The sequence below is a fragment of the Lucilia sericata genome, unplaced genomic scaffold, assembly GCF_015586225.1.
Source record: "Lucilia sericata isolate MDLA Ls3-8-SP2 unplaced genomic scaffold, ASM1558622v1 Contig000017F_arrow, whole genome shotgun sequence".
NCBI classification, from domain to species: domain Eukaryota; kingdom Metazoa; phylum Arthropoda; class Insecta; order Diptera; family Calliphoridae; genus Lucilia; species Lucilia sericata.
Genome location: NW_023994056.1, coordinates 680,521 through 708,468, shown reverse-complemented (window position 1 = coordinate 708,468; position 27,948 = coordinate 680,521). Strand labels below are relative to the sequence as shown.

Below are 27,948 nucleotides of genomic sequence, written 5' to 3'. Positions count from 1 at the left end.
ATTATGAAGATCACAGCTGTATCATTTAAATATTGCATAAAATGGTAAAAATTTTAATTTGTGAAAAAATAGTTATATTTAGTATCATTGAACAAATATTTTAAGAATTATTGGTTACTTAACAATATTTTAATACTTAATGTTTCTTCTGTTGAAATTTTAAATTTTTCACAAAAATAAATTTCGTTTAAAAGAGGCCCCTTTTTCTAATTGTAGTCATTACTTCACTGCCCTTTTCATTAAAAAATAATGCAAATATACTTTTATAAATTTCCTCTACTTTTTCACTCTCGTTACGCTAGTTAAGACAACACATAGTTTTTTTTTTAAATTTCTTAATAAATAACAAATAAACAATAAAAAAAAGATATTCTCATACAAAATGCTATATAGACAAACACACGAACAAATATACATATTTAAACTTCAGTAAATAAAACCAAAACAAATAATAATCGACTACAGTAAAGTATTAAATTCAAATGTTGCCCTTTTTCTCTCCATTAAAAAAAGTTTTGCGTTAAAAACAACTTGAAAGAAAAAAAAAAAAATATATTGAATAATAAAGGGGGCACATTTTACAGGTTGTTAAAGATGAGTCATCAACGACATCGGTAAGCGATCGTGTTGTACCGGTGTAAGTATCTACAATTTCAAGACATTGCAGTAAACCGTATGTATGTTGGTGTGTTTAAACGAGTATCTCTTGGTTTATGTATTAAAACATGTGAATAATTATTAACAATATAAAATCAAATTATAACAGCCGCACAAAACACAAAAAGCAACGACAATCAGATGTTAACACACATCATTTTTTAACCCATAAATGGCACACATTTTTAAATTTGAATAGTCTAGTCTATGGTCTAGTCTATAGTCTAGTCTATGGTCTAGTCTATTGTCTAGTCTATAGTCTAGTCTATAGTCTATTCTATAGTCTAGTATATTCTAGTCTATAGTCTAGTCTATAGTCTAGTCTATAGTCTAGTCTATAGTCTAGTCTATAGTCTAGTCTATAGTCTAGTCTATAGTCTAGTCTATAGTCTAGTCTATAGTCTAGTCTATAGTCTAGTCTATAGTCTAGTCTATAATCTAGTCTATAGTCTAGTCTATAGTCTAGTCTATTAGTCTAGTCTATAGTCTAGTCTATAAGTCTAGTCTATAGTCTAGTCTTAGTCTATCTATATCTAGTCTATAGTCTAGTCTAATAGTCTAGTCTATAGTCTAGTCTATAGTCTAGTCTATAGTCGAGTCTATAGTCTACTAGTCCTATAGTCTAGTCTATAGTCCCTAGTCTTAATAGTCTAGTCCTATAGTCTAGTCCTATTAGTCTAGTCTATAAGTCTAGTCTAGTAGTCTAGTCTAGATCTAGTCTATAGTCTAGTCCTATAGTCTAGTCTATAGTCTAGTCTATAGTCTAGTCTATAGTCTAGTCTAGAGTCCTAGTCCTATAGTCTCAGTCCTATATCTTCGATAGTCTAGTCTATAGTCTAGTCTATAGTCTAGTCTATAGTCTAGTCTATAGTCCTAGTCTATAGTCGAGGCGATAGTCTAGTCTATAGTCGAGGTCTATAGTTGCTAGTCTATAGTCTAGTCGATAGTCTAGGCTATAGTCTAGTCTATAGTCTAGTCTATAGTCTAGTCTATAGTCTGTCTACATTGTCATAAGTCTAGTCTTATAATCCTTAGTCTATAGTCTAGTCCTATAGGTCTAGTCTATAGTCTAGCCTACAGTTTAATCTATAGTCTAGTCTATAGTTTAGTCTATAGTCTAGTCTATAGTCTAGTCTATAGTCTAGTCTATAGTCTAGTCTATAGTCTAGTCTATAGTCTAGTCTATAGTCTAGTCTATAGTCTAGTCTATAGTCTAGTATATAGTCTAGTCTATAGTCTAATCTATAGTCTAGTCTATAGTCTAGTCTGTAGTCTAGTCTATAGTCTAGTCTTTAGTCTAGTCTATAGTCTAGTCTTTAGTCTAGTCTATAGTCTAATCTGTAGTCTATTCTATAGTCCAGTCTATAATCTAGTATATAGTCTAGTCTATTTTCTATTTATAATCTATAGCCAAATATATAGTCTAACCTATTGTCCTGTCTAAATGGCCCTTCTCCATCGTTAGAGGGTTAAACACAAACGACTTGCTTATTATATTAAAACAGTAACAACAACAAAACAATAACAGTGAACCCACAAACACAAGAAGACGGTCGCTGTCGTCCGTCCGTCCGTCCAACCGGTCAGTAAATAAACGACAGTTAATGAAAATGATATTAAGATAAAATGGTTTTTGTTGTTGTATTTATATTTTGAAATAGACAACAGAACGAATAGACAACAACAATTGTTAAGATTTCAAAAATGGAAAAAAATCTAAACGTTTAAAATGTTTGTAAAGTGTGTGTTCTTTTTTTTCAAACCTTTTTTGGAACTGACACACACAGCAGACCTTATTTGGTTGCAACAACAATTAAACGATTTATGATTTAACAATTTCTTCAGATTTTCTTTACGATTTCAATATATATTTTTGGGTTTTTCTTTAATGTTTTCTTTTATTTTTTTATTAGATGATGAAAAGATAAGAAATGTTTGTAGATTTGTTTTGTTATACCTATGGGAGGTTTATATTAAAGACATGCTTGAGCATGTTTAAGAGACCTGCTTAAGCATGCTTTGATTTTTTCGTTTTTATTATTTACTATTTGAGGAAGAGGTTATCGTTTACTTTATTTTTTTATGTTATTTAATAATGACTTAAACTGAATAATAGGAATTTTGAATTTTTAAATGTAATTATCAGGCAAGTGTTAATTGCCCTTTAGCTTCAAATTGTGCTTTGTGTGTGTAAGTTTCTTATGGGAAATAAGGGTTTTTAAATATTCTTATTATTTTTGAATTGAATTAATAAAATTCGTTTAGTTTTTATTTGATTTTTAATTTGTTTTATTCAAATTGTAAATTTTATTTAAATTTTTAACGCTTGTCATAAACTATTGGTAAAATAATTTGATTTGTTTTTATTGTTTAATGAATTTATAAATTGCAATCATTTATGCAAATGAGTTGCATTTATAATACTTTGATGTTTCACACAATTTATTTAAATTATATTGAAGTTTATAAGCGTTGACACATGTCTGTCATAAAAGTTTTTTGAAAATTTATTAAAAAGTAAATTTGAAAACAGAATTTGTCTTTCATAAATAATTACCCGCATGAGATGATGGAGGTTTTGAAGGAAACTTTGATAGAAATTTTAAGATTTTTTAAAAATTGATTAAGAATTTTTTTTTTTAATTTTTTATATTAGATAGACTTTTTGTACGTTAAATTGTAAAATTTTGAAATTATACAGAAATTTAAATAGTGATAAAATTACGATTTTATTACAAATTAATGAAATGTATTAAAGATTTTATAATTATGAGTTCATGCCTTCTAAGTGTCATAATATTGTCTACAAATTGGTTAATTTTTTTTTGCATTTTTATAATGTTATAAAAATGCAGTAGGTGTAGGAATTGTGTGTTTTATTTTAATTATTCAAAAATTACTTTTTTTATTAATAAATAACTCTTTGAAAAAAATGAACAGTTAGAAGCAAAAACCGCATATTACTTCCTGTCAATACCCATCAGTTCTCAGTGAATGCCCTGAACAAATAATCGGAAGGGCATCATGATTTTTCTTTTAAAGATACAATTTGCATTACTATCTTTTTTGTTATAATTTCATTTGATTACTTTACACATTACTTCACACATTACAGGTGAAGTCAATTGTCTCCCTAGTGCCTTTAAGTAATCTATAATGTAGTGACTTTAATAATTTTCACGTTTTCCTTTTAGGAAAATTTTCTTTTCACAAGTTGCATTACAACATAATTGATTACATTTTAACACCGGATTACTTTACATATTACTTGTAATCTAGCGTAGAGTTAATTGATTCTTTGTAATCTCTAAGTAATTTAGAATATAGTTATTTTAATTTCACTTTAGTTAAACGTTTTTCTTCAAAAAATTTAATTATATTCTTAATTATCACTTTGGACTTAGTACGTTATAACTTATGATTGAAATAGGGTATATTAACTTCCTATAATAAAACTAGTTTTAATATCTATTACATACCTAATCCTTTTACCCAGCAGGGAATTGTGTATACTTAGCAAAACTATATTTTGGGGACCAGAACTGCAGGGTTGTTCTAAATATTGATGTAGGTTATGTGGTTTTGATAATTATTATAATTAAATTTACCCTACACACCAGAATATGACTAATAACTACTAAATCATGGTATTTTTGAGAAAAAAGTTTACAAACGAATATTTTATTTCATAATTTTTGCGTTCACACTGATATATTTCATTCTTTTGAAGGCCAACCTCGTTTCATAGCAGTTTGAGTTTCTGATTTTTTTAAAACGCAACTTTTTAAATTAGAATTTTTTGATTAGAACTTCTTTCTTTCAGTTCAGATTTTAAATTTTAAGTCCCTCAACCGCTACGTAATAATATCGGGCTGTGCTCTTATCCCTACCATCTCAGATCAACGCTGCCTTATACTGCTTTAGTAGGGTATCATTAAATCGTCTGAATTTTTCTTTATCTCATTTCTTATTATTTTTTTGCTTATTACACAAACCGCTTAAACAAATTTTTTTCTCTCGTCTCTTTTAAATGATTTATTTATATTTTTTTTTTGTTTGGTTGCAATAATTCTACTGAAACTCATTAATTCACTTTTTTTCTTTGTTTAATAATTTATTTTTTTTTGTTGCATTACAATTAAGGTATAACGGTTTAATGTGATATCATTTTTAAATAAGAATTTTTCTGAGAGAAAGTTTTCATTATGATTATGAAATTCTTGTTTATGTAAAAGTAACGGATAAATCTTTATTTTTTCAAGGACATTTAAAGGTTAAAATGATCTTTTAATATATTTGAACATATTTTTTAAAATTACAGCTGAAATAATCGGCAAACTAAAGTCTTTATTTTATTTGGCAGCAGATCCAAGTGTCAAAGAATATAAATATGCTTAAAAATTTAAAATATTGCTTTGCCCAGTCTATATTATAGTCTATAGTCATGTTTATAGTTTAGTCAATAGTATATTCTAGCCTACAGCCTAGTCTATAGTCTAGGCTATAGTTTAGTCTAAAGTCTATAGTCTAGTCTATAGGCTATAATATGGTCTAGTCTATAGTTTAGTCTACAGGCTATTCTATAGTCTAGTTTATAGTTTAGTCAATAGTATATTCTAGACTGTCTATAGTCTAATCTATAGTCTAGTCTATATTCTAGTCTATAGTCTAGGCTATAGTTTAGTCTATAGTCTTAGTCTATATTCTAGTCTATAGTCTAGTCTATAGTCTAGTCTATAGTCTAGTCTATAGTCTAGTCTATAGTCTAGTCTATAGTCTAGTTTATAGTCTAGTCTATAGTCTAGTCTATAGTCTAGTCTATAGTCTAGTCTATAGTCTAATCTATAGTCTAGTCTATAGTCTAGTCTACATTCTACATTCTAGTCAATAGTCTAGTCAATAGTTTTATCCATAGTCTAGTATATAGTCTAGTCTATAGTATAGTCTGTTGTCTAGTTTATAGTCTAGTCGGTACCCCTGGGGACCATGAGCCTCCATAAACAAAAATGTCTAAACAAATAATTTGTAGCTAATTTGTAGCTAATATTTAACTCAAACTATCTATACGAAAGTATTAATCTAGAATATTTTTTGTCAAGTTTTATTAACCTTATTAACCCATAGTTACCTATGAACCCCTGGGGGTCATAGGTCACTATGAGTTCAAATGTTTAAAATTACAAAAAGTGAGTAATTGTAATGATTTGGTTAATTTGAAACTAAATCATTAAAACATAATCGAAGTTTATGTTTATGGCTTGAAGTGAATTAGAAAATTTTGAATGAAATTTCTATAAGTTTTGATAAAAATTACTTTAAGTTTTGTTGCCATTAAACAAATATCAATCTATTCTGTGTCATAAAAACACCCTTAAAATTAAGGAAACGAAAAAAAAAACATTCCCAAAAAACACTTGAGTTACAAAACAGCCATCTTGGATACAATTTTTCACAAATCACAAGGCGAACAGCAGCATAAAAAAACCACAAAAACTTCTTACAATTCAAATAGCATAAAAACTGAAACTCCACCCCAGAAATGATGAATCATCATTGACATGAACATACAACTTCTGGCTACTGAAGCAGGTATAAAAAAATTGTATAATGAAATCAAACACTCAACTAAACTAAATAAATAACATGGCCATAGAATATGAAATACAATAGAATTTTTATAATGTTTTATGTTTGAAAAATGCTCGATAAGGTTATAAGATATGGCAACAAAAGAATAAAAGTGGAAACAGCAGCAGAAGGAAAATAATAAAAACAATTTGGGAATAAATATAAGCCACTCCCAGTACATACAGTGTCTCTCATAATTATTCGAATTTGGGTAAACTATAAAAAGAAACCAAATTTAATAATATATTTTGTGTGCAAAATAAATAAATTAATTTGTTATATTGTCTAGATAGTCCTTATGTTTGATATCACGCTTTTTAAAACTTGAAAAATTTGCATTGACTTAAATTAATTGTGCTTTTTTAAAAAAAGTCCATGAAATTGCCTCACAAAAGTATACGAATTTTTCCTGTATTTCATATTTGATCATATTAAACGCAACACAAATTTTAGAATCGAATGGTTTTTATGCGTAATATTGTTTTAAGGGGTTACTATCCACGGAAAGGGTATATTTTTGGCCTATTTGGTCCACAATTTTGGGGAATTTGTACCCTCTTTTCATGTAATATCATTAAAATGGCGATTTTTGGCCATAATTGTAAATTTGTATCCTTTTTTCCAGAGATAAAACAAAAATTTGATATTGGGACTTAAAAGACCCCTTGGGGTATCTAAAAATAATATTTTTGTTACAAGAATCTGTATTTAAACGTTCCAAGATAAATTATTCGGATCATTCTTCTGTCGCTAATTCAATATATTGGAACTTAAGTCCATTTTTATAATACTAGGATCAACTATTTTCGGGGAAAGTTTTCTGGTATATATTCTTTTAGATATCAGCTTTTATACATTTTAAGTTTTCAATGTGTTGTGGAAGTGTACAACTCCAAAACATGCCTCGAAGAAGCACCATTCAAAATAGTAAAATCATTATTTTTATATACCAATGGCCTCCATGCTGCATGGCACGATATCATTATGATCACATCAAAAATGTTGATATGTGTTTAAATATTATTTACTATGATCAAATTAAAACCAAAATTTAGAACTTACAGTGTTATTGTAACGGGCAACATAAGCGTGAAAGTTACGAGTAGTAAAAACTGAAATCTACTATATAGGATGACGTTTTGTTAAGGCATGATTTGGGGTTGTATACCGCTATAATATATTGAAAATTTAAAATACATTAGTGCCAATATGTACATGAATATACACTAGACAACTTTGTCGGAAAATATGGTCCCTAGAGGTACGAAAAGGGACTTATGATCCAGATAATTCAATTAGAAACTGAAAAACGATACCAAAAATACATCTTGGAACGATTAAGTACGGACCCTTTAACAAAAAATATTATTTTTAGATATCTTATGGGTTCTATTACATTCCAATATTAAATTTTGGTTTTATCTCTGGAAAAAGGGTGAAAACATTACAAATATAGCCAAAAATCGCCATTTTAATGATATTACATGAAAAGAGGGTACAAATCCCCCAAAATTGTGGACCAAATGGGTCAAAAATATATCCATGCGGTTGATAGTAACCCCTTAAAACAATATTAAGCATAAAACCATGCGATTCTAAAATTTGTGTATCGTATAATATGATCAAATATGAAATACAGGAAAAATTCGCATACTTTTGTGAGGCAATTTCATGGACTTTTTTTAAAAAAGCACAATTAATTTAAGTCAAGGCAAATTTTTCAAGTTTTAAAAAGCGTGATATCAAACATAAGGACTATCTAGACAATATAACAAATTAATTTATTTATTTTCTACACAAAATATATTATTAAATTTGGTTTCTTTTCATAGTTTACCTAAATTCGAATACTTATGAGAGACACTGTATAAGAAGTTGTTAAATACGAAAAGGAGGGATATAGCAAAGCAAAAGGATAAACAGAGAAAGTTGTTAAAGCAAAACTCCGCCTAAATGCTGGTAAAAAAAGTATTAGAAGGCAAAATAATATAAAAATAAAATCAAATAAAAATATATAGCAATTTGTTGTTTTACACTAACACACAAGGACTCTAAAGGAAGTAGCTAAGGATAGAAATTAAAGAAAAAAAAACTTTTTTGGGCTTCACACAAAACCACCCTTAGGCTTTTAAGGCAATCTATAACAACAACAAAAATTTGGCGCCAAAAATGTTTAAGGAAATAATATTTTATACGATTTTGTTGTATACTAATAAAAAACAAATACACACACAAGCTTAAATAGTATACTGGAACACATTTAACCATGAAAGTCTTTAGACTTTTTATAAAATATATTTCCCTTAGACAGGGATTAAATTATCTAACTGTACAATATTACAACATAGCAACAAGGTGTAATTGTATAGAGATACAAAAAAACATGTCCTAAATATTTACTACTACATAAGTAAGTTTATACTCACAATAAAGGAAATCGTATATGAAAGATACTCTCGAAAACGACCTGTAACTTTTGCACCCTTTTTTTAAAGCAAAATAATCATACGTTACGTAGTATCAACTAAAAACAATTGAGAGCCAGTAAACAAAAATACTAGGCCATTTGCAATACTCTGCTATATTTTGATAAAAAAATTTTGAGCCCAAAAAAAGATGCGAAAGAGCGATGTCAACAAAATAATAAAAACAAACCCCCTGCCTAGACATGCACAAGCAAGCAAACACACAGTAACAGTAAATACGAACAACAAACAGTTAATTTTCGAATATGTTCGTAGTACAAGAAACGAGAGACCAGAGTTTCTAAAATAAATATAATATGAGAGAGCAAGAGAGCGTATTAAAACGTGAGAGCAAATTACTTTATATTTATAGCACGTGTACGTAAAAATGATAACAACAGAGAGCTGGAGGTATAAAAGCCGTACTGGTTTGTTAATTTAAATCAGTTTCCATCTAGCAAACAAACAATCAGGTTGTGTTCCTAAGCAAAAATCTTAAAACAAATACAAAGAACTCTTGAAATTAAATTTTACGTGTTTTATAAAATAAAAAATTAAAAGAAATTTTAATTGAGTCATCATTAAGAAAGAAAAAAAATATTTAAATAAAACTTTCTCAAACTGAAAAAAAAAGAAACTAAAAGAACATTCTACAAAAACCAACAATTAAATCAAATTGTGTAATTGAAACCAACTAAAAAAACAAAAATGGCTGTAGCATTCTATATACCCGATCAAGCCACCTTATTACGTAAGGCCCGTCAACAGGAGCAACAAATTTTGGCCATGCGAGAGGCTCATTGGCGTCATGTGGCCTCGGTGGTCTATGATGCCCTAAGGCAATATTTGGAGGCCACACCTACTCTACTCAATCGCGGCAAAAACAACAGCAACAAAAAAGTGAAACCCGCTAAAAAATAATTTCCAAAAAAAAAAAAAATTTCGCTAATTTCTCCAACAAAATAAAACAGTAAGAGTTTTATCATACCATCTACAAACCATAAAGATGCCATAGTACAAATTACTTACCAATAACTAAAAATTTCATCTATCAGCACAAACAAAAGCCGTCGGGCTTTTCTCCATACATTGTCTTAAAAACTAAACCGCTTTTTTATAACTTTATTTAACAAAATTCTTTATTATTATTAATATTCTTTCTTTTGTAATTACTTTTCAAAATTTTGTATTTTTCTTCATTTTCCTTTTAATATTTTAATATTTCTATTTTTTTTAAATCTCATCAAAGCAATTGTGATAAATAGTTTTGTTTTTTCTTTTTCCTTTTTTTATGTAAAATTTTTATTTCTATATAAAAATTATTTTACTTAAAATTAAATAAATGTAATTTTTGTAAGAAAAGATTAAAACAAAAACAACTAAATTTTATAAAAGAAATTTTGTAATATAGTTTTTAAGTATTACTTTAGTTTTAAGCTCAAACAATATGCAGAAATTGTATCAATTTTTGTTATAAATTTATATAAAATAAATAAAAATGAAATTTAATTAAAAAATAAACAACTTTTTTTCATTCAAATCTTTTACAAATATCTTTCAACTTATATTGTGAAATCTTTTGCTTACCGTTGGCAAACAAATAATAAATAATGTTTTGAAAAAGGATACTAGACAAGTTCCATTAAAATTAATTTGTTTTGAAAAATTTTTATACCATATTACTTACTGAATAATTCTACTTACCGCAAGCAAATAAAATTTAAAAAATTGATTATCAATAAAGGATATTAAGCAACTTCTGTTAAATTAAATTTATGAACATTTCTTTTTTCCGTAGCCAAATGAAATTTTTAAAATTAGGTTTCTTTTATAAAAAAGGATATTTGGTAAAAGTAGCTTAGTAGATACTTTGGAATTCTCCATAACTTAAGCTAATAAAATTAAAAAAAAAATTTCAAAAAAGGATATTAGTCAAGAGGATTCGAAATTAATTTTTTTTTGAAAATAATTTGGTTTGCGTTATTCGCATTATAATTTCCTTTATTGTAAACAAATAATATTTGAAAAAATTTATGATTAAAAAAAAGGATATTAGTCAAGAGGTATTAAAAATTATTTATTTTTAAAAATCATAATAATACCTGATATGTCTTTGTATGACATTTATTGTAAGTAAATAAAATTTCAAAAATTTAAATTTTTCGAAAAAGTCACTCATAAGAAGTATATTTTCTTTTATGAATGACTCAACAATTTTGAAAAATTTTCAAGATCTAATAAATATATACATATTTATAAACAATTATTATGTATCAAACTAGTTAAATGCCATCGTGGTATTTAATATACAGTGTAATATTCTGTTAAAGAAAGGATATAAAGTTTTAAATGTTCGAAAAAAGGGATATTAGTAAATATTTGTTCAGAAAAATACTTTTATTGTTAAATTTTAGTGCTAATAAGTATATTTATGATTTTAAATTCCGTCGGCAAAAAATTTTTCAATTTTTTCACTGTTGCCTAAGTTATAATGCAATTAGTTAGTTAGTTTGTTAGTTAGATAGATAGATAGATAGATAGATAGATAGATAGATAGATAGATAGATAGATAGATAGATAGATAGATAGATAGATAGATAGATAGATAGATAGATAGTAGTAGCTAGTTAGTTAGCTAGTTAGTTAGTTAGTTAGTTAGTAGTTAGTTAGTTAGTTAGTTAGTTAGTTAGTTAGTAGTTAGTAGTTAGTTAGTTAGTTAGTTAGTTAGTTAGTTAGTTAGTTAGTTAGTTAGTAGTTAGTTAGTTAGTTAGTTAGTTAGTTAGTTAGTTAGTTAGTTAGTTAGTTAGTTAGTTAGTTAGTTAGTTAGTTAGTTAGTTAGTTAGTTAGTTAGTTAGTTAGTTAGTTAGTTAGTTAGTTAGTTAGTTAGTTAGTTAGTTAGTTAGTTAGTTAGTTAGTTAGTTAGTTAGTTAGTTAGTTAGTTAGTTAGTTAGTAGTTAGTTAGTTAGTTAGTTAGTTAGTTAGTTAGTTAGTTAGTTAGTTAGTTAGTTAGTTAGTTAGTTAGTTAGTTAGTTAGTTAGTTAGTTAGTTAGTTAGTTAGTTAGTTAGTTAGTTAGTTAGTTAGTTAGTTAGTTAGTTAGTTAGTTAGTTAGTTAGTTAGTTAGTTTAGTGTTAGTTAGTAGTTAGTAGTTAGTTAGTTAGTTAGTTAGTTAGTTAGTTAGTTAGTTAGTAGTTAGTTAGTTAGTGTTAGTAGTTCGTTAGAAGTCAGTAAGTTAGTAGTTAGTTACTTGAAGGATGTATAGTTACCTCAAATCCGAAGAAATTCACCTAGGCCTCCACCAGATCTGTTGTGCGCTACCTTACCATTGCCTCAGGTGACAATCGAAGCAACGATCTCCGATCTTACAGATTAAAACACCACTATCGTACCGAAAGTCACACAAATTTATTAAAAAAATCAAATTTTTAAATTTATAATTAAAAAAAGGACATTAACAATGATGAGCAAAAACTGACTTTTCAAGGACAATTTTTATTAGATCTTATAAAATATAAAATTGTATATGTCGTAAGAAAATCAAATTTACGATTTTGATTTGTATAACCACAACTTAATTGTAAATTTAAGTGAGAACATTTTTACCAACAAATATGTTCTTACCATGAACATTTTTTAAAATTCGTTCAAGTCCATTTTGCTGTTTTTATTTCAGCTAATAAAAACCGCTAATTTAATTACAAAAAAAGGACATTAAGTTGCCTTGCACTTTTAATTTTATTATCTTTTCCGAGCGAAAATTTTTCTTTTATAAAAAATATTTTTTCTTTGCAATTTTTTTGCAAACTTTTACGTAAGAGCGACAATCATTTAGGACATAAAACACATGGCTTTTAAAATGATGCACAATACAATCCTGTAGTTTAAAGGCAGCAACAATATTTATCATAATTTCACACGAATACAAAATAACTGCACAATATAATGTTTACGTTGCTCTTTTTTTGGAAAATGACAGGAATAAAAAATAAAGGATAATAACAAAATGTCACAACACTGATGATTGCAATTTTTTATGGTTAAAATATAAGAAAAAAGAAAATAGCTAAGTATAACTGCAAGTTGTAAGGATATACAGCTATGAGAAAAAATTAATGTAATAAATTTTGAGTGAACAATTTTTTTTAAGTTTGTTTCCTTTTTTAGTTTTTATGGCTTTTTATTGCAACAACTCAAAACAAAGCAATAACTGTAATAAAACATTAAAAAATGTATTAAAAAAAGGAAAACTCTAGCCCAAGACACACCTTTCCTTAAGAAAAAACAGTAGCAAAATGTTATGTTTGTAACAGTAGTAGTAGTTTTGCATGTGTTGTCACTTTTATCTGAATGATAGATTTTATTAGTTTTTCATTTTTTATGATTTCTTTTTTTCTGCTGCTTAAGCCAACCACCATAACCTAACAACCCATCAAAAAAATAAGAAACGTAAAATGATTTTACAATGTAACCACTTTTCTGGCTTTCGAGTTATTAATATTTGTAAAAAACCATAAAATTTTTGTTTTACTCTAATAAATCTTGGCATTGTATTTATTTTTGTAGCAAACACACTTTTATAGTTAAAAAATATTTATTCATTTCAGCTGCTAAACGTAAAATCTCTTTTCTATTAATGTAACATTTTGTCATAACATTTCAACGCCCCTTTAGTTTTTTAGTAGTTTTCTTTACGGATGTGTGTTCTAGGATATTATTTTTTTTTCTTCTTTATTATTTTAGTTTTTTTTTTTCTGTTTGCATTGATTTCCTTTCATTACTTTACTGTTTGTGATTTCCTTTTGCCATACTTTGATTTGTTTCTTTTGCTTTCTTTAAGAATGTAATAAAAAATTACGATTAATATTAACAAATTTATAGGTTTTTTTCCTTACTAGCTTGTGTTAAATTGAACAATAAGCTTTATGTTTCCTTAATGTATAAAAAAAGGATATGTGAGCACATTGGGCAGGAAGATAAGATGTGAAAAAATCTTTATTAAATATTAATTTTCACAAAATGCCACTACCTTTAATTAAAGAAAATTGTTGAATTGTTGCTTTAACTCTAGAGAAAAGTTAATTTATAAATAATTTTTTAAAAAGACAATTTTTTCCCAACTATTTATCATTCTTGTTTGGCTATAGCTTTTGTCTAGAGTCTAGCTTATAGTCTATATGGACTATAGTCTAGTCTATAGTATGGACTATAGTCTAGCCTATATTTTAGACTATAGTCTAGTCTATAGTCAGGATTATAGTCTAGTCTATAGTCTGGACTATAGTGTAGTCTATAGTCTGGACTATAATCTAGCCTATATTCTGGACTATAGTCTAGTCTAGTCTATAGTCAGGACTATAGTTTAGTCTATAGTCTATTAGATTAGAGAGAGAGCCCTAAGCACTGCGACTACAGAGTGGACTATAATCTAGTCTACAGTCTAAACTATAGTCTGGACTATAGTCTAGTCTATAGTCTGGACTATAGTTTAGTCTATAGTCTGGGCTATAGTGTGGTCTATAGTGTAGTCTTTCATAAATTCTGGACTATAATACAGTATATAGTCTAGACTATAGTCCACTATATAGTTTAGAATATAGTCTAGACTATAGTCTAGTCTATAGTCTGGGCTACGGACTAGTCTATATAGACCAGACTATATACTATAATAATCTAGTCTGGAGTATAGTCTAGTCTATAGTCTGATGTATAGACTGGATTATAGTCTAGTCTATAGTCTGGACTATAGTCTCTGGAGTATGGTCTGAACTATAGTCTTGAACTTTTTTTATTTTAAGCGACCCTATTTTGGGTGTTTTGTGCAGCATAGTCTTGTTTACAGTCTGGACTATAGTTTAGTCTATAGTCTGGGCCATAGTGTAGTCTATAGTCTTTCATAAATTCTGGACTTTGATACAGTACATAGTCTAGACTATAGTTAAATATATAGTTTAGAATATAGTATAGACTATAGAATTAATCTATGGTTTGGACTATAGTCTAGTCTATAGTCTGTTTAGTCTATAGTCCATAGTCTATATAGACCAGACTATATACTGGAATCTAGTCTGGTTTATAGACTGGACTATAGTCTAGTCTATAGACTGGACTATAGTCTAGTCTATAGTCTGGACTATAGTCTAGTCTATAGTCTTGACTATAGTCTAGTTATAGGTTGGAGTATAGTCTAATCTATAGTCTGGACTATAGTCCAGTATATACTCTAGAGTATGTTCTGAACTATAGTCTGGGCTGTAGGCTAGCCTATTATCTGGACTATAAGCTATTCTTTCACATTTGCTGAATTATATATATTCCTGGACCGTAGTCTTGTCGGCATCTTAATCACATATTCATCTACAGAATACAAATTACTTTAAAATATCCTTTAATTATTCAATTAAACTTTGAGCATAGTATTCATTCCTGAATACATAACCATTGTCTTTATGGGTTTCCTTTGCTAAAAATTTCAATTATCTTTTGTTAATGTCAAGATTTTTTCTTGGTATCTGTTTTAAGGATAAACATCTTATTGGCAAAAGGAACAAAAAATTAGGTGCTAACAAAACAATTTACATTTTTAACTTAATTTCCCTTGAAACGCGCAAAAAAAAACGAAGCAACAATTATTTTCGTTTAGCAAATATGTAGAAAAGAAAAAAAACTTGTTGCAAGACACTACAACTGCTCCTTCGAAAGTCATTGGCAAAAAAGCGTTAATAATGCGCGTGTATTTAATTAAACTTTGGCAGTTAAATCGTATTCCCATGTTGTTGGTATGAGTTGGTTGTGGGAGTTTGAGAATCAATTCGCATTGATTGCATTTTCTTTGCAGGCAAGTCAGTAGTGCATACAACAGGAACAACTTTTTCTATGACTTAAAAGTTTTACGATAAAATCAAACGAAAACATTTTTTTGGCGCAGTGTTAAACAAAACTAATTAACGTTTACTGTTATAGTGATATTATAGGGTCGAAACGAATCCTGAATACCCTTTAAATCAGCTTTAATTTCATCTCTTATTAGTGGCGCTTGAGTATATATAAAGACAATAAGGTGGACTCATCCAAGCTATTAGAAAAGAGCGTAAATCGCATACGGGTCTTTTTTAATGCAAAATAGTAAGACAAAAACTTTCATTGTATTCATGAATTTTTACATCGCATTAATTAAAATTTTCATCAAAAGTTATCTAAAGAAACAATTCTTTGTATCAGTGAAGAATGTTTCATTGACTTCCTAGAATAGTAATGGAGTCAATAGCCACTTAAATGTTCCATAGACTACTTAATCTATATTACAAACAAATTTTCAAGATTATCCTTTTGTCGTTCCATACTCCTTATTGAACCTATTTGATCTCTCAAATTCCAAAATGGCTAAAAACAAATTGTTTCTTTTCCACTAAAACATTGTTGAAATATTAACGTGACTTTATGATTGTGATTACCAGAAAAATATATAAAACTTTGTTCAAATTTTCTAAAACTTAAAAAAAGAACAGGAAAAACGCATTGATGTTTTCCAAAGAAAAAGTTCAATTCACTTTAAGTGTAAGTACTTTCTAACATCACTTCAAAACTCCACTACATTTTATTAAGCTAGAATTTTGATATTTTTTCTAACTTTTGTTTTTGCCCCTGTTCTTTTTTTTTCATTACGCCATGTTCTATAATTGACGGGGTATTTGGTTAAATGTTTTGCTAAAAGTAGAAAAGTTTTTCCAATGATTTCGTTGTTTTTTTTTTATTGCCAACAGACAGAAAACAGTTTATAAAAATGAAAAAGTTGATAATGAACATAAGTTCAACTACAATGAGTTAATGTAAGTAGTTGTTAATTGTAAAAATTGTTTGTTACTAATTACTTTAATGTTAAAAGTGACAGATTTACAAAAATCTGTTAAGAAAAATTTGCTAAATAAAAGGAAATTTGTAAGTTATTATTTATAAGGGTATAGAGGTTAATTTAAAGAAGATTTTAATAAAGAAATTTTTGTAAAAAAAATAAGTTTTAAAAGGTCCTGCCATATATCCTTTTTTTACAAAATATATATTTTTTAATTTTTTTTTAACAATATTCACCTTTAAATTACTTTTAAATAGAAATTACTTTAAGTTTATTATAAAATATTCCTCCTCTCTAATATACAACTCCCAAAACCTCATCAATCTTATGTCAAAATTTTGTAAAATATACCACCGCTGACGAATTTTCCTTACAAACCTATCGCAACATTATTTATCTTTTCATTTCTCTCAAACAAAATCTTCGACCACATGTAACATTAAAAAAAAAGAAAATGAATGAAGTAGCAAACTCCTCACCCTATTTCACTTTAACTATATGAAAAGTTACTTAGAATTTGCTTTAACTTCCTGTTGTAAATGACATGCCTGAATTCATATCCTGATTAGATATAAAATATAAAAATATATATATTCATTATACTCATTTCATTGTATAGTGAAGTCAATCGTGATGGCCCATAATTAATATGCTCTTAATCAAAACTTTGTAGGCCATTTTTATGATGATGATGACGCTGGCATGCGAGTTCGACAATAATGTTGTCAAAATTAATGAATTTGTATAAAGATTTGCGTGTTGCTTATTTTTTTTGAAGTAATAGAGCCCTTGATAGATTTTTGTATTAATATTGTTATAGATAACGACTGTTATGGGTGATATGTGAGCAGTATAACAGAGATAATTATGGATTTGTAATTATGTTTGTTTAATCAAGATGTAGATGACAAACTTTATATAGGTGGGAATCACTTTTCCCATATATTGACTATATTCCAGAATGTAGTCCAGACTATAGAAAAGAATATAGTCCAGAATTTATACTAAATACCAGACTATATCACAATCTTTACTATATTCTTCTCTTCAGATTATAGATGACACATATAAGAAGTCTAGGCTTTAGTTCAGACTATATTATTTACTATATGGTCCAGACTATAGACTAGACTACAATCCAGGCTTAGTCCAAGACTATATTCCAGACTACACAGAACGAAAAAATCGGTAGAAAAGTACCGAAATGAATACAATCCGTTGTCAAAAGTGAGCTTACCACGTTTGTTAACATTTAGACAACGCATGTGTGTAAAATTTAAATAACATGCAGTTATCAGTTTGATAACCACCGTTGTAATTTTGACAATGTATCGTTGTCATTGCAACAACGCACTGTTGTCATTTCAATTACGCTTTGTGTCACTTCCGCAATGAATCGTTGTGATTTTGACAACGCATCGTTGTCATTTCGATAAAGCAACGTTCTGTTTGATAACATAGCGCTGTCACTTTGATAACATATCTTTTTCACTACAAAAATATACTCCATATAAATAAATAACTACATATTATGAACAAATTTTAAAATTTTTTAGTTAAAAGCTACCAGTCGTAGATCGAATCCGCGTTTATGATTTGATAATGTCATATATTTTTGTTGATTTGATAACGTCGTGTATTTACTATACTTTTGTTTTTGATTTGACAACTACCCGTACATACTTTGACAACGAATGTTATTGAAAAATTATAAACACTTTGGTATCAATTTTGTACCAAGCGTGTATAACTTAAAAACGACTTTTTTCACTCTGTGTATAGAACAGGTAGGCTATAAATCACACTATGGTCCAGACTATAGCCCAGACTATAGTTTAGGCTATAGTCCAGACTATAGGATATAGTTCAGACTATAGAATTGATTATAATCCAGAATATAAGCAGACGAAGGACCAGACAATAGTCCAACTATTAGTCCAGACTATAATATAGACTATTGACCAAACAATAGTTCAGACTATATTCCAGATTGTAGTCTAGACTATAGTCCCGATTATAGTATATAATATAGACTGGACTGTAGGGCAGATTATTATAGACTTGACTATAGTAAAGAATATGGACTAGATTATATTTCAAACTATAGACTAGGCTGCAGTATAATCTTTACCATAGTCTAGTTTAGGCTATACCATAGACTAGAATGTAGACTAGACTATATTCCAGAAAGCATTTGGAGTTTTGTTTAGTTACATATTAAACATTTGCCGATTATAGATAAAATTTACTTTCAATCATAAACTTCCATTCGCTCCCACCTTCATTCAAGTCAATTTTCATGAACAAAAATTCCAATTATAATATAAAATTATATCTAAATACATTAATCTTTATACCGCTTTTAATATGATTTGTTAAACATTTATACACATATAAACTTGAACTTTATTTATTTGAAGCTATGATGAGTATTATTTGCCTGACTGTGTAAAAGTAAACTAGTTGAGACAGGGAGACAGACAAGGATTCTAATGACATATCAATAATTAATAATGTTTTTATGCGCCATGATTTTATGCTTTTAATCTAAGGAAAAACAGGAAAAACGTGCGTGTTTTCATAGAAAAGTTTCGTTTTGCTTATGAAAAGGATGTATGTATTCACTTTGACTTTGGTCTCAGTTCCTTTCTTAGCTCGTCGTGGGGTGTTATAAAATTATCATCAATCATATAATTTTTGTGTCTTTTTTTTTTTGCAGGAAAATATGGAAAATTTCTTGTTATTTTATATGAGTGAGTGATGATGAGTATTTGCTTTTCTTTTGTATTTTTTTTTTATTTTCATTATGAAAATAAATTATAATTTTTATATGGCTGTTAAATATTTTCTTTTAGTATTTTCAAATTAGTTAAAGTGACCATTATAATCAAGAAAAAAGCTTAATGTTATTATGGCATGTTGAATAATAAGTAAAAAGGATCAACAGCTTTTAAAAGTCAAAAGCGTTAAGATTCTTTCAATGATAAATGATTAACAGATGAGTAAGGCAAAATATAAGTAGCAAGTTTTAAACAGATCTTAGTTTAAAAGAATTTAAGACACTCTTAGGAGACAATCAATAATATTGTGTTTAAAATTTTAAAAATTTGTTTTTCCACTTTAGCTTTTCTAGAGTCCTTTTTTTATTTTCTAATGTAATTTTCCTGTCATTAGTTGTTTTGACTGATTTTGATTTGATTTAATTTGTTTTTTATTTTGTTAAAAGTATTTTTTCTCCCCTTAAGCTTAATTCCTGCTTAACCATTTTTTTCTTTTATATTTTTCCTTATTTTCCCAATTTTTTCTTACTTATTTAGGTTTTTTTCTTTGAGGGTAGTATGTGCCTTGTTGGCTAATCAAATAATTAGTTTAACATGAATGTGCAACAGTGGCATCCCTTGTGGCATGCTTTTGGCATAAGAATTTGATTTTGTTTAAATGCTTCAGTAAATCTTGGGTTTCCAATTTTTTGCATTTCTTTTACTTGGAGGGTTAGAGCTGTAGATTTTTTTTGGTTTGTTTTGTTTGGCCAAGGATTTCGAAGTTTTTCTGTCAGTTTTTTTTTGTTCAACAGAAAAGGTAAGAGGTCATTTTCTGTACGTGATTTTTAACATTTTTTCACTTAAGTGAGTTTCCATGGCAAGAAGTCAAAATTGAATTTGGAGAGAAGCTGAAGGTTGTTGCATAAATTGTTGTTGAAATTAGTTAATTAGCAAAACAAAACTTTATTAAATAACACTTTTTTGTAATATTGTAAAATGTTACATCAATAATTTAATTAGTTTTTAAAAAAGGATTAAAGGACAGTCTCAAACATATTATTTTTTTTTCGAATTTTACCTGAAATTTCTAAACAATAATCAAACATCACATTTAATATACGGTTGAATAGACTACAGACTAGACTATAGACTAGACTATAGACTATACTATAGACTAGACTATAGACTAGACTATAGACTAGACTATAGACTAGACTATAGACTAGACTATAGACTAGACTATAGACTAGACTATAGACTAGACTATAGACTAGACTATAGACTAGACTATAGACTAGACTATAGACTAGACTAGACTAGACTATAGACTAGACTATAGACTAGACTATAGACTAGACTATAGACTAGACTATAGACTAGACTATAGACTAGACTATAGACTAGACTATAGACTAGACTATAGAACTAGACTATAGACTAGACTATAGACAGACTATAGACTAGACTATAGACTGACTATAGACCTAGACTATAAGACTAGACTATATATGACTATAGACTAGACTATAGACTAGACTATAGACTAGACTATAGACTAGACTATAGACTAGACTATAGACTATAGACTATAGACTAGACTATAGACTAGACTATAGACTAACTATAGACTACAACACTATAGCTAGACTATAGACGAGACAGGGCCAGACTATAGCCTATACTATAGACTATAGACTAGACTATAGACTAGACTATAGCTATGCTGTAGACTAAGACGTAACTAGCTAGTACTAGACTTGACTAGACTATGACGAGACTATAGACTAGCGATAGACTAGCCTATAGACTAGACTATAGACAGACTATAGACTAGCTATATACTAGACTATAGCTAGACTATAGACTAGACTATAGACTAGACTATAGACTAGACTAGACTAGACTAGACTAGACTATAGACTAGACTATAGACTAGACTATAGACTAGACTATAGACTAGACTATAGACTAGACTATAGACTACACTATAGACTAGACTATAGACTATAGACTAGACTATAGACTAGACTATAGACTAGACTATAGACTAGACTATAGACTAGACTATAGACTAGACTATAGACTAGACTATAGACTAGACTCTAGACTAGACTATAGACTAGATTATAGACTACATTATAGACTAAACTATAAACTAGACTATATACAAGATTATATACTAGACTATAGACTATAGACTTGCTTATAGATTAGATAACCTAGACTATAGATTATATTATAGACTATTCTATAGACTGAACTATTACCTAGACTATAGACTAGACTATATACCAAACTATAGGCTAGACTATTAACCAGACTATAGGCTAGACTATAGATTAGACTATATATATACTAAATCTAAAAAAATCTCTTAAACCTTGAAAATTTTCCATACCTGCAAAATTTCTTTTAAATTCAGCATTTTGTTAAATCTTCGCAAAAAAGGATATATAACAAATTTTCTAATTTCAAATTTTACACAACTTTTTCCTTTTATTATAGCTGCTAGACATTCAACCTCAAGTCGTCATAGTGATATCAAGACAATTGCTAAAATATAATGCATTGTAATTAACATAAACATAAAATGCTTTTGTTATAAATTTTATGCTACAAATATAGCGATCAAAATACAACCATATAAAGTGACGTATTCACATAAATAAATATTCATATGACATGTTTATTAACATTTAAGACAAATGCATTTCTTCAAACTAACAACCATTTTTAATTTGTTCTTTTATTTTATTTCACTTATAAAAGTTTTGCTTTTATTACTAAGACACAACCACATTTCTACATTTCTTATTCTATATTGTAATAAAAGCAATAATAATTTCTAAGACGACGCTTTTCTTAATTTCACATCTTTGGTTTGTGAGAGTAGTTGCTTTTAACATAAAGGTTTATTTAGTTGGTTTTATGTTGCATTATATTTTATTTATTTATTGTCGTTTGAGAAAATTCCTAAAAGGATTTCGGTTTTATGTTTATTTGCTCTTTTGCGTATTGCTATGCAATTTTTGCAAATAAACTAAGAAAAAGGTGGCAAATGTGATGATGTTTTTAATAATGGTTGGATGGTGGCTGTTTGGTTTTGCTAAACAGCCTCCAAGGTTCATTAATTTTTTGACACAACGTTTGCTATATTAAATACATACATATTTTATTAGTTAGACCCAAAAAGGATATCCCACTGAGAGCCGTTTTTCATCACCAACATCATCATCAAAGTTTTTGCCATACACATACGTATGAGTGACTGTTATATAAGTTATAAATTTATTTGTTATTTAATGTTAGGAAATCATCATCAAATCAAATGTGAACGCATGTCAAACTCATCAAAAAATATAAAAAGTAACAATACATATTCATTCATATTTGTCCTTTATAACTGACATTTACTCATTTTCTGTTTCTGTGTATGTGTCTATGCCATTCATCCTGTATTTGTGTTTGTAGTTCTGGTACATTTGTATTTATTTTTATTTTTTCTCATTCATTAAAATTCTAACGTTTTTGCTCACATGAGAGCGGGTGTGTGTGTGTGAGTTTTATGCTAAAAACGGAAGTTTGTTTATTTTATAGTTTTTGCATATTTATGATTTGAGTATCCTTTTTTCACACACAGATACACAGCAGTAGGTAATGACACTTATGGCTCATTTTTTGACATTTGATCAATTTTTGCATTTATTGCGTTTTTGCCAGTAAGTTTTTGTGTGAGAGTCAGTCGTATTTATTTAGACAGTTTATGGCTCATTTTGTTGATGGCTTATTTTGACACATCAACACCTATTGTTGGTTGTTTTTGTCAGTTTGTTTATTACACATATTTTTTTCATATAATGTGACTCATATGTGTAAGCACGCACACTTGCATTTAATCTCATATGTTAATGTAATTTGCATGTGTTCGTGTACTTTTTATGAGATATTTCCGCAGACGCCTGTTAGAGTTTTTCCATTTTTACTACAAACATCCTTTTTAATGTTTCTATGTCTGTAAATACTAATGTTTGTTAATATAAAAAATAAATTTATTTTTATAGGTTTGTCGTTTGTTCGTTTGACAAGTTGCTTCTGGTATATCCAGAAATATGGAATTGAAAAATTTGTAGGCGTTAATCGTCAGACATAAATTGGAGTTTATGTGATTAAGGCGATTGTTAGTACAAGGATAAGTCATGCGATATCTGGGTGACTTTTTCTTATTTTATAAAGCTCAAACCGAAACACTTTTCCTAAAAGGAATTCCTCTCTAAAAAATACTAATTTTATAGAAAGAGTCTCTCAATAGAAATTTATTGTTATTAGAATCTTTTTCTATAGAATAGGTCTCTTGAAAGAACCTAAAAGTCTTTCGAAAGTAGACACTTTTTGGAAGAAGAAAAACAAACGTAAAAGACACTTCTTCTAAAGAAAAAGTCTCTTTAAAAGAGAACACTTTCCTGCACAAAAAAAGTTTTGAGGCAAGAATACCCTTTTTCTATGGGAAAAATGTCTTTCTAAACAGACACTTTTTCTATAGAAAAGTTCCTCTAAATCAGACACTTTTTCTATAGAAAAAGTTTTTTTAAAGCAGACACTTTTTCTATACAAAAAGTCTCTCTAAAACAGAAACTTTTTCTTTAGAAAACATCTCTATAGAAAAAGTCTCTCTAAAACAGAACCTTTTCTATAGAAAAATCTTTCTAAAACAGAACTTTTTCTATAGAAAAAGTCTCTCTAAAACAAAAACTTTTTCTATAGAAAAAGTCTCTCTAAAACAAAAACTTTTTCTATAGAAAAAGTCTCTCTAAAACAAAAACTTTTTCTATAGAAAAAGTCTCTCTAAAACAGAAACTTTTTCTATAGAAAAAATCTCTCTAAAGCCGACACTTTTTTATAGAAAAAGTCTCTCTAAAACAAACACCTTTTCTATAGAAAAAGTATCTCACTTTTTCTATAGAAAAAGTCTCTCTAAAAATGAAACTTTTTCTATGGAAAAGTCTCTATAAAGAAGACACTTTCTCTATACCAAAATACTCTCTAAATAAGAAACTTTTTCTAAAAGAAAAGGTTTTTCTAAAAGAGTACACTTTTCTACAAAGAAAGTCTTTCTGAAGGAAGACATTTTTTATAGAAAAATTCTCTATATCTAAAGAATGCACTTTATCTTTAGAAAAGAAAAGTCTCTCTAAAGAATAAGCTTTTTCTTTAGAGAGAAGACACTTACCGTATAGAAAAAGTATAAGAAAATATTAGCGAGAGAAACAATTTTTTAAATTAAAAACGAATAAAAATAATTTTTCGAAAGAAGAAAAAGTGTCTCGAAAGAAAACTGTATTTCTAATGGAAAAGTATCTCTAAGGAGGAAATATTTTTCTATGGAGAAATTTCACTTTCCTATAGAAAATGTTCTATAAATAAGACACATACAAAACTCAATTAGTCTTTAAAATATGCTTTAAATAATTGTTATTCTTTATTACAACACATCTTTAGTTTAATTTATTTACTTGTCACTAACTTTAAGTTAATCTATTAACCCTCCCTTACCCACTCCTGCTCCACAAAAACTTTATCAACAATCTTCATATTGTGTTATCCTTGTTGTTTCACTCTCAATGTAGTTATTTGTTTAAGACACAATTAGTTGGCTTTAGCTATTTGTTTTCTGATTATGAAGCGTTAAGAAAACTGTCAACATTTTCTTAAGACACACAATCTCACTTAAACATATAGAGACACAGCACAAATTTATTGAAAAAGTTTTTCTTAGCATCCTTTCACACATCCTTTTCATTTTCATTTTTATTTGTAAATTGATGCTAGACTCTTTGCCTTAACTACTACTACTTAAGTAAATACGACTTGTTAACTTCGGGTGTATAAGGCTTATCTTAGACTTTTGTCATTTGAAATGAAAAAATGCCAAGATGCTTAACTTGTAAGACATCCTGCTGTTGTTATCCTTTTAGAGATGCTTTACAACATGTTTGTAGTTTTATTTGTAGTCATCAGCATCGTCACGCACAAAAGGATTTCGAAAAATTTAACTGTGTGTTGATGAACAGAAAAAAGTACAAAAAAAATCTGTTATCCTTTTACGCCTTACGGTGTGTTAATGATTTTTTCTCTTTTTTTGTTGTATTTAGCAAACAAAATGGTTTGAATGTTTAGGTGGCACAATCTTAAATGAAAATCTTGGCTAATTACAAAAACGTAAAATAACAAAAATAAGTAAAATGGTGAAGGATAAGAGTTTTAAGAAAGAAGAGTATAACTGCCTTAAATGATTTGTAAAATATTGCTAAAGAATTAAAGAAATTTCTAGCTAAATTAAGAATTTTATTAAATGTCTTGAGCAAACTCTATCACATTGTTATATAAACAACTTCAGTTAAGTAAACAGGGTTGCTGTGTCAATAATGAAACACACATGACCATTTTAATTTTCGTCCTGAACCACTAATTGCGTGCCAAAATGTAATTTACAGGATAACATCACAATTGTTGTCTTAGTTGTGCCCAAAAGAAGCAAAACAAATAAACTCTTAAGCAAACACTTAAACAAGACAATAGCAATGATGACCATTTTTATTTTAATTGAACAGGCTGGCAGGCTCCAGCTCGAGAAAAAGGGTTAATTTAAAGCACAAGTTCTATATAAAATTTTAATCCTTTTTTAAGAGATTTTCTGCCCGAAAATAACAAAACAAAAACTTTTAGTTTTATTTGTAATTATAAACAATAAAAGTAAACTAAAAGTAGCAGGAGTACCGACAAAGGATTGATAATGATTTTTTGCTTTTGTTTAAGCATAAAATGTGTTGACATTGATAAATTATTTTGCATTTAGTATGGCGTGATTTATCGCGCATCAAATGACACATTGACACGTGTCCTGTTAAGTTAAACTTTGGCTATTTTTAATTAAATGCAAATAAAAATGACCAATTGCCACAAGCATCTAAAATTTTTTATTCTTGTCACTCTAATACTCCAAATAAGGGAGTAAATATTTAAATTTAAAATAATTAATTTTGCTTTAAATTTATTTTCCAATTTAAATGAAAATATCCTTTTTTTGTTATAAAAAAAAGAAAATTTATTTTTGTTACAAACTTTTCATTGAGACGGAAGTCAACCACTAAGAAGTTTTTCTTCGATTTTGTATTGTCTTCTGTTCTTTTTTTTATAAAGCAGTTAGTTCGTTTAATGCTTGGTTGCATTTCCAATGTTAAAATCCTTGTTTAAGTAAAGTAGACAGTAAATTAATTGTTGAGTAATTGAAATTTTATTTATATTAGTTTCCGTTTTTCTTGTTCTTTTTCCGTATTTTTCACCAAGAAAATATAATCAACCGTAAGAGACTATTGTCGGATTAAGAGACAACTTTTATTTGTATCCTGTGGTGTAAAAGATTTGTTTATTTTCTTGTTTGTTTGCAATGGCTGCAATGAAGGCGAAGGACACACGAAGATATTTTTGTTAAGTTTTTAATTTAAGTGTGAGAAGTAAAGTTTTTCCTTGTTTAAGCCTAAAAAGTAGAAGAGCTTATAACTGTGGGATGGGCTCTTGTCCTGTAGAATCTATCATTGTCTTATTCAAAAAACTTCCATTCGATAATTTTTTTTTTATAGAAAATGTACTTACGTTTGACAATTACCTTTTCTATAGAACAAGTCTCTCAAAGCAAGATAATTTATCTATCATTTACCTTCAAGAAAAAGTCTCTAGAATACAGATACCTTTCAATTCTACAGAAAAATGTGGAGACAATTTTCCTATAGAAAAAGTCTCTTTAATGGAGACACTTTTTCTACCGAAAAAAGTCTTTTTAATGGAGACACATTTTCTATAGAAAAAATCTCTTTAATGAAGCCACTTTTTCTATAGAAATAGTCTCTCTAATGGAGACACTTTTTCTATAGAAATAGTCTCTCTAATGGAGACACTTTTTCTGTAAAAATGGTCTCTATGTCTCCAGTCTCTCTAATGTAGACACTTTTTCTATAGAAATAATCTCTCTAATGGAGACACTTTTTCTACAGAAATAGTCTCTCTAATGGAGACACTTTTTCTATAGAAATAGTCTCTCTAATGGAGACACTTTTTCTGTAAAAATGGTCTCTCTAATTTTCTGTAGAAATAGTCTCTCTAATGGAGCCACTTTTTCTATAGAAATAGTCCCTCTAATGAAGCCACTTTTTCGATAGAAATAGTCTCTCTAATATAGACACTTTTTCTTTAGAAATAGTCTCTCTAATGGAGACACTTTTTCCATACAAATAGTCTCTCTAATGGAGAGAAAGAAAAAGTGTTTTTAATAGCGACTCTTTTTCTATAGATAAAGCTTCACTAATGGTGCCAATTTTTCTATAGAAAAGGTCTCTAATTATGACACTTTTTCTATAGAAAAAGTCTCTCTAATTGTGACACTTTTTCTGTAAAAAAAGTCTCTCTAATGGTGACACTATTTCTGTTGAAAAAGTATCTCTTTAGAAAAAGTCTCTCTTATGGTAACACTTTTTCTATAGAAAAAGTCTCTCTATTGACGACTATAGAAAAATTCGATTTAATGACACTTTTTCT

General features: G+C 28.2%; 1 protein-coding gene across 1 annotated transcript; it reads left to right on the top strand.

The window, feature by feature from the left end:
* The first annotated feature begins 9,201 nt into the window (after positions 1-9,201).
* LOC119606361 (cell death protein rpr) lies at positions 9,202-10,253 on the top strand. The gene has a single exon (XM_037959805.1). The coding sequence runs from the start codon at positions 9,459-9,461 to the stop codon at positions 9,669-9,671; it is 213 nt and encodes a 70-aa protein (XP_037815733.1). The 5' UTR covers positions 9,202-9,458; the 3' UTR covers positions 9,672-10,253.
* Positions 10,254-27,948: the final 17,695 nt, after the last annotated feature.

Bases quoted from the DNA above. Each gene is read 5' to 3' on its own strand.
- LOC119606361 (XM_037959805.1), top strand. From the start codon at position 9,459: ATGGCTGTAGCATTCTATATACCCGATCAAGCCACCTTATTACGTAAG.